The 8,816-nt window shown below is 44.0% G+C and overlaps 1 protein-coding gene across 2 annotated transcripts in view; it reads left to right on the forward strand.

Annotated features, from left to right (window-relative positions):
- LOC137432727 (GTPase-activating protein and VPS9 domain-containing protein 1-like) overlaps positions 1 to 8,536 on the forward strand; it is a 127,996-nt gene extending 119,460 nt beyond the window's left edge. For both annotated transcript variants that reach the window (XM_068124863.2, XM_078783546.1), the window contains exons 27-30: positions 2,266 to 2,479; positions 3,755 to 3,893; positions 6,948 to 7,079; positions 7,301 to 8,536. In XM_068124863.2, coding sequence (XP_067980964.2) covers positions 2,266 to 2,479; positions 3,755 to 3,893; positions 6,948 to 7,079; positions 7,301 to 7,441 — 626 coding nt within the window. In that variant the 3' untranslated portion in view covers positions 7,442 to 8,536. The remainder of the gene's footprint in view (positions 1 to 2,265; positions 2,480 to 3,754; positions 3,894 to 6,947; positions 7,080 to 7,300) is intronic.
- Positions 8,537 to 8,816: the final 280 nt, after the last annotated feature.

The raw sequence follows: 8,816 nt of genomic DNA on the forward strand, positions 1-8,816 counted from the left end.
ACTCCTCCCTCCAGGTCTTTAAAACAGCTGTTCACCACCATCTCTTGTCTTCCCCCATCCAAAACCTTGATCTTTTCTACCCCCGTTAATACATCCCAAATCCACCTCATTCAATCTCCGACTTCATTCCTAAAATTCCTAGTAATGCCCACTTGTTTTATACAGTGTACCTCACCCCCCAACCCTTACCCCTGCCCCAGCCCTCTCCCTTCCACAGATCTCCCGAAGTCCCTGTTCTCTACTGTTGTTGTGTTTGTGTGCTTCCCCTTCTCTCCCCATCTTGTCTACCGCTCCCCTTATTATATATTCTGTGTGTCTGTTTGATTTTTTTTGTGTGTGATAAATGTTAGCTTTTTCACGAGCCTCGACCCTGTATCCAAAAAAAATAAATCCTAATCATCCATGTATGTCATGACATGTCCAACCACCCAAACCCCTAGACACATTAAGACGACACCTCAAAGATACTTTGACGACTTGCTTCAAAACATTCCCATCCCCACCGAACAACTACAAAAAAACACATCCATACCCTCATCACCAGAAATGCAATAAATAACCTGAGCCCAAACTTTCTTGGGCACTAAACCTAACCCATCGATGACACAGAAATGGCTTTCCAGGTCTGATCACGTTCACTTTTCATTCCTCAACTGTGGACACCAGCTGCAGCCATTACAGTACAAACAAATATAGACTCGACGACACTACCGACGACACCTGCAACCTCTGCCAGGCCACCCCACACACATTAAATCACATTATGGAAGAGTGCACAGACCTGGCTCCACGAAGGGAAGACCACAAGATTTTCGATGTGAGGGATCTTTGTGTCGCTCCCGGGAGACCGATTGGCAACGAGTCAACAACAACCAACAACACCATGATGCCCCACCCATTACTGGATGAGTTCAAGGAGATTGTGAAATGCTGTAAATTGCAAAATTATCCCCAGCTGTTCATAAAAAACTCTAACTGCGAGCGATATCGTGTACGTTATGTGTAAAACTGTTAAGAATGTCGAGCAGGTTTCTGGGAGAAACTAGAACAATGCGACTGTGTCGCCAATATGCCTCCGCATAGTCCGACAATGGGTAGATGCCATCACTCTGCATGTGTATGGGTAGAGGATCCCATTTGTGAAGTTTTGTGTTGATCAGATAAGGTTCGTTTTCCTATCCAAGATGGCGGCCAAACCACGTGACCGATGACATCATCGTTTTCAACTATATGCAACAGTGCTGTTAGATGATATTTGTAAAATTTCGCATCGATAGGGTAAGCGGTTTCAGAGATATAATTATTTAATATTTTCCTTGAAATCCAATATAGATGCCAAACAATGTGACCTATGATGTCCTAAATGTAATATTTCAATACAAAAGGGTCATCGATCATGTGCATGCAATTTCAGATTTTTAGGATAAGGAATTCACTCAAAACATTTTTGCCTGGTATACCACTTCACCTATGTCATCATTATCATGCTTTTGTTCCCCATTGGGAGTACTTGACAATGTGCTAAGTTTAAAATTTTTCCATTCAGCGGTTTCTGAGAAATATTTTTTTAATTATTAGCTTTTAATCAAAGATGGCTGCCATACTGCGTGACCTATAACATCACAATTATCATAAAAACAGTCTGCATAGTTGTCACTCCTACCCTGAAAGTTTCGTCTCAATTTGATATATGGTTGCTGAGAAAAAACGAGGTTTAGCCCGTACGGACAGACAGACAGACGGACGGACGGACGGAAGGAAGGATGGACGGACAACCCGAAAACATAATGCCTCCGGCGACTTTGTCGGCAGAGGCATAAAAATATTAATAACATAAAAATACATCATTTGTTGCACATTGTTGCCTTAATAATAGGATCTGTCTGCCAACAGTGGTACAGCTCAATTGACACAAAGGTGTGAAATTTGTCCATTCAAGAATAAAAATATTGCCCAGAAAAGCAGAAAAATGATGGCACAGTATAAAATCTTGTTTTGACTAATACCAAAAAGTGCTTTTTTTTTGTTTTGACTTGAAAAGCCCGAATCCGTTTTGTTTCTGCAGAAAGTGTTGAAAAGCACTAATTTGGAGGGAGAGGGTGTGGGTCTTGGGTAGTGCTACTCTTTGTTGTTCAGTACTGTGAAAATGTTGATAATTTTAAATGACTGAAACTGAAACCTGAAACTGAAATGTTACCCATGACTGTGAATCTGGATGGATGCTTTGCCTTGCAAACCTCATGTTATGGCTCTACCCGCTCGTAGAGTTCCAAGGTCTCACAGCATCTGATGACAAGACCGCACTGGTAGAGGACTTCCTGGGAGCACTTTACGGCGAGATGGCTCAGGACAGCATCTGGACGCATGCCAGTGAGGAACAGCTGCAGCACGCTCAGACAGCCATCGAGCGCAGCATCATGAGCCGCGTTTTCAAGCTCGCCTTCCACCCCAACCTGGACGGAGATATCCTGCGCGATCAGTGGGTGCACCTCAACACTATTGCTATGGTTGTTGGCTGCTTGGAGCACGACATCTTGTTCGTTATACAGTCGTTGATGAAGGGTGTTCAGAATGTTCGAGGATCGGGGTAGAAAGAATTAGTTCAATTAATGTTCTTATTGGTTGAGTATAAATCAATAGTTTTACTCCAAATGCATCCACGGAATACACGGTGCCTGTGTACGGAGAAGGTGCACCATCGTATTCTATGGTTGCCAAATGGTCAGCTGATTTTAATAGTGGATGTGAGTACCTTGAAGATGACCTCCAGGCAAAGGTAAACAACACGCAAACTGTTGCCCTTGTCGAGGGGATGAATGAGCAGAATCAGTGTTACGGTCTCCAAAATATGCACTGAACCTAGATAATCTCAAGAAAGCCTTTTCCCCCGTCGTTGCAGATCACATCCGGCATGTCCAAGGTGTGTCTCCGGTAGCTCGGCATTGAAGGTTGACAGCAACGACTGGCAACATGTTATGATCTTCTCAAATTGATAAGTGCCGATCCAGCTGGTTTCATCGCTAGGTTGGATATCAGTGACGATACTTGCCTTCTACACTCGGATCCTAAAACGAAATTGGGATCGATGCAATGGAAGCGCAAGTGATGATTAACACCGTGGATATTCCACACCCAACTCTCAACCGACAAGTTCATGCCCTTAATTTTCTAGAATGCCATAAGAAATTCAGATTAACTCTACACCTTATAAAACTATAATTGCAGAGGAACGTTACACCATCCTCAGGCAAAGATTGTGGTAGGCCATCAAGGACAAACACCGAAGGATATTGACCAAGGGCGGGTTCCTCCTCCATAATGTGTCTATGTACAAGACCCATATTTTACTGTGCCATTTGTGACTGTGATTTTGAGCTTCTTAATCATGCCCCGTACAGCCCAAAACCGTCCCCCAGTGATCATTTTCTGTTTCAACATTTGAAGTTCCTCCTGTGTGGTTGTTGATTCACCATTGATGAGGAATTGATTGAAGCAACTGCGAAGTAGTGGCTTGAGGAACAATCTTGAGAAGTTTTACTGCTCTGACAAAGACAGTTTGAAGAACATATTGACCCAATGTATTGAAGTCGAGGAACACTATATTGACATGTTTTAAACTAGTTATTGTATTGTTCCGAGAACTTTTTTAACATCCTCCATAAATGGAATCAAAAACTGCAACTGTTGAATCTGTGAATTCATTTGTATTGTTTGAGACATTTACGGTGTTTGTGTGTGGTTGGTTGTGTGCCAGGCTGTTTAGCGAGCACATCCAGAGGCTTGCAAAGGTGGTTGGTGCCAACCACCCCACCCTGCAGATCCCAGATGTATACTTGAAAGAAGCTCCCTGGCCGTCTGCCCAAGCTGAGATCCGCACAATCAGCGCATACAAGGCAAGTGTGAACCCGCTTGCTGGTTTTGGTTGACACATCCCGAACCTAGTTGGGTAGCACAAACTGTTTTATAGTTACGAGAACACACACTTCCTACGGGAGCGACAGGTTGGGTCATGCTATTATTCTTCTCTCTGGGGTATATGCACTCCGGGGCTAAATTTTTTAGCTTTTTCTTGCAGAAACAAGAACAACAACAACACTCTTCGCCGTCGGCCGATGTGCCTCAGCCCACATTACCACATCATTATAATACTTGTACCAAGTTTTAATTTAATTCCCTTCAGCTGTTCACAAGTTATTACATTTTTACTTAACATGACCTCTGTCCTTTGAACTCAGTTCATCATATATACTTATACCAAATTTGCTCAAAATCCCATTACTTGTTCACAAGTTGACATATGGTTCACAAGTTGGCATATGGTTCACAAGTTGGCATATGGTTCACAAGTTGGCATATGGTTCACAAGTTGGCATATGGTTCACAAGTTGGCTTGTTCACAAGTTGGCATATGGTTCACAAGTTGGCATCATAAATGTTACTTAACATGACCTCTTGACCCCAAAATCGAATCAGCTTATCTTTACATCATAATATATATTTATACCAAAACTTGGTGAAAATTCCACGACTGGTTTACAGGTTATCACGGTAGCAGGATTTTTTACCGAGCATGACCTCTGACCTTTGACCTCTTGATCCCAAAATCTAATCAGTTCATCTTTACCTCATGAGACATACCTGCACCAAGTTTGACTAAGATCCCTTCAGCCGTTCTCAAGTTATTACGGAAATGAAAACCTATCACGGACGGACAATCTGAAAACATAATGGTTCTGGCGACTTCGTCGGCGGAGGCATAATTACTGTACAAATCAGTGTGGAATGGCTTGTCCCTTAACTTTATTTAAATAATCCAGTTTTTTGGTCAAACTTTCACAAAGCTTCTTGCACCAAGAAATGTCAATATTGTCCCATTCATGTTTGACAGCTTCCCAAAGTTGATGAGAATTTGCAAATTTTCTTCCAATACGTTTGTGCTGAATATCGGCCCAAAGATTCTCTATGGGGTTCAAATCGGGACTCTGACTCGGCCAAAACAAAAGTTTCAGGGACTTTTTCTCCAACCACTTTTTGGTGGCTTTTCCAGTATCGGCAGGGACATTATCTTGTTAAAAAATGACTTATTTGCTTTTCCTTTCTCGAATATTTTCTGGCATTCCTTGGCAGTAATTGACTGTTCACACCTTATGAGCTCACCAACACCAGCAAATGAAAATGCACCCCAGACTATGATTCCACCTCCTCCATGCTTTACAGTTGTTGAAATGAATTCAGGGTTGAATCTCTCACCAGATCTACAAAGGTAACGTTCTGGTGCATCACTGGAAAGCTAAAATCTTGATTCATCACTCCACAGAACTCTCTGAAACCAGTCTGAATCACAGCTCCCATATTCAGCCAAAAAGTGCATTCTGTCCTGAATGTTTTTCTTTTTTTTGGATAATAAAGGACTCTTAGCACATCTTATTGAGGCAAAACTAGCACCAGTCAACCTTCTTGTGATGGTCCTTCTGGAAACAGTCTTGTTTTCAGCAGTTATGAACTCCTCACATTTTTCACAGACTTTTCTTTCTTTCCTGGAGAACTATGTAAGAATTTCAGTCGCCTGTCATCTTCACTTGTAGTGGCTCCAGGCCTGCCAGATCCCTTCTTCCTTGCAGTAGATCCAGTTTTCTGGAATTGTAGACCTATTCCCTTTATGGCATGCAGACAAATAGGGATGTTCTCCTTCAGGGGCATGTGGAGCTTGTCTTGCCCGCTTCACGAAGACAAGCAATTCGATTTTTAATATAACCATCAGCATGGCCCTTCACTTTCTTTGGAGACATTTCCAAATTGAAACACAAAAAACATGGCCTACACCAACTGCACAAGTCATAAATTAGAACAACTTAGGCACTACATATGCACTAAACAGTCAAAAACATGACAATGCCCTAAAAATGCATTGCAGATCTTTAAAAGTATGACAGCAAAACGTTTTAGCACAAGCTTGTTGTGGTTACCACATCCTGATCCGAGTCGGGTAACACAAACGGGTTTTGTTACTATGTCCCGATCCCAGTCGGGTAACACAAACTGGTTTTGGTTACTACATCCCGATCCTAGTTGTGTAGCACAAACTTGCTGTGGTTACCAAATCCCGATCCTAGTTGGGTAGCACAAGGTTGTGGTTACCACATCCCGATCCTAGTTTGGTAACACAAGCTTGTTGTGGTTACCACATCCCGATCCTCGGTGGGTAGCACAAGGTTGTGGTTACCACATCCCGATCCTAGTTGGATAGCACAAGGTTGTGGTTACCACATCCCGATCCTAGTTTGGTAACACAAGCTTGTTGTGGTTACCACATCCCGATCCTCGGTGGGTAGCACAAGGTTGTGGTTACCACATCCCGATCCTAGTCGGGTAACATTTTGTCGTTTTATCGCTTGGACTGCACACTAAATGTTGTGATCTTGAAAGACCACAACTGGACCACAACTGTACAACTGGTAAGACTGTTTTTGTGTGTGGTTCTCAAATTTGCCGTTTCACACACACATTGGACATTGAAGAACGTTGGACAGGTTGTAGATTTGAATCCGGCCGAGGGCAGCAGTGTTGAGGACTTCGATTCTAAATTTCTGCAAAACAAGATAGTTTAAGGAACGTCACCTGTCGCCACGTGGTCGATTAAAGACTGGATGTCTTATTTGTGATATCTGAGGAGGGAGTTATGTGCCTGCCCCACCTGCTGTCCGCATGTGTGATGTTATTCTCCACTAAACGGTCTATTTTAATGCCCTCAGGACAGATTCTGATGGCACAAGAACGCCAACTGTGGGACCTCTACCCATTAGTCAAAAATGTGTTTTTTCAGTTATTCGTCCATAGTTTGTGGTTTTGGTTTCATCTCGGTTTAATAAAATATTGAAATGGTTTCGCTCATTTGATGTGTTAACTCTACCCCACCCCCACCCCCACCCCCACATCCTGGATCCCAGACCCCCAGAGACAAAGTGCAGTGTGTGCTGCGTACCTGTTCAACTATAATGAACCTGCTTAGTCTGGCCAGCGAGGGCAATGTGCCTGGAGCAGATGACTTTGTACCTGTACTGGTCTACATTCTTATCAAAGTAATTCTTTCCTTCTCCGTCCTTCCCTCGTAATGCCGGCCTATTTTATTTGTCCTTTGCATTTGCCCCCCGTTTCTCCCTGTCCCCCACCATCATATCGGCTTCCCCTCTTGCACTCCCAAGCCCCGATGGTCATGCCCCCCTCCTCACCCTACACGTTGGCCTTTCCGTTACTGCCAGATTGCTAACCCCCACGTCCCTCCCTTATTTATTTCCCATAGGCCAACCCACCGTGCTTGCTTTCTACCGTTCAGTACATAAACGCTTTCTACGAGAAGCGCCTGTCGGGCGAAGAGCTTTATTGGTGGATGCAGTTTACCGCTGCGCTGGAATTCATGAAAACTATCGATGAGCGAAAGTAGCGAAGCATGGCCGAGCCGGTCGCTCATCTCTGCCTCCCCTCAACGGTTTCAGCACTATTTTTGGTGCGACAAGGCGAGTCCACAACAAGACCGTTTGACCCCTTTTCTTTGATTCGGACTTTAATTGTCCACGAGTGCCGGGCTTGATTTCACTTCGAGTTCGTCTGTCTGCGCTACAAAAGCGCCACCCGGGCCTTTAACGCATGCGTTCGGTTCTATGCCGGGGTGAGTGAATGACTATGATGAAGAATGCATTCGCACTTTGTTGGTGTTTCTTGTCTTCCCCCTCTACCCCTGCATAAAACCCAGGAAGCAGTGACGCTGTAATACCGGTTAGTTTACACCTCACGAACCATGTGCTTCTAATTGATCTCCCAGCCAGGTTTTTGTGGTTCCTTCCCCAAGTATAAACCTCACCGAGTTCGTACCACGTCGAGGGTTAAAGCTCAAGCGAACCTCCGTACATTCAGATCGATTAGACTCCGTGGTGCTGATGAGGAGCGGTACTTTCCGAAGCATCTCTTCTCGTCACCCTAGAACCCAGGATGCCTTTCCGGAGCACGACTTCCGGGTTCGGTTCAAGCCTTACGATTTTTCCGCTCTTCTTCCACGGTTACCACGACACGCAGTTCATGGCGTTATTATTTCGAACAGTTTGTGAAGTATTTTTTTTTCATTTATTTAATCTGTTATACATCTTGTGGTTTTAAGCTTAACGTACAGTTAAAATGCACTTTGTCCGTTCGTTGCATTCACTGCCACTTGATTTGGTGAAAAATTGTGCCGTTCGTGAAACATTTTCACATTCACCGTGTGGGTTCGTGTGTGAAATGGAAATGCCGGCGTAATGGGGACTAGGTCTTCATTTTGATCTTGGCGTCACAGTACCGCGGGTTGGGCTCATCCTCGGACAAGGTGGAACGACATCCTTTGACCTGAGATATTTGAACGCTTTGTTTGCATTGTAAGTCACCGTTGCTTTTGTGGGTTGTCTTTACCCGTTAACGGCTTGTAAATGACTTCACGACCCATCCCTTCCCCTGGCTTGCTTTACATCTTCATTTGAAGCTTATAAACTCGATTTATCCTAAAGCACCTGCTTATTGAACTCGAGCCATCCATCGCACGCACATTATAGGCCTCGGATTGTGCTAGGGACTACGAGGGGATCTTCTCCCGGGTTTCATCGCCCCACACGCTGCAGTAACCCCCTGGAATCACAGGGTGGTAGTGTTGCTATGAAAGGGAAACTCGTACAAAAAAGCACTTGCCACACAAACCATCTATTTGACCTTCGGATGAACATCGAGACAGGAACTGTTGAAGTTTAAGCCTGATTTCGGGTACATCTGTACAACATTGGTTTTCCTAATGT

Source organism: Myxine glutinosa, chromosome 8, assembly GCF_964187855.1.
Source record: "Myxine glutinosa chromosome 8, kmMyxGlut1.1, whole genome shotgun sequence".
Taxonomy (NCBI): Eukaryota; Metazoa; Chordata; class Myxini; order Myxiniformes; family Myxinidae; genus Myxine; species Myxine glutinosa.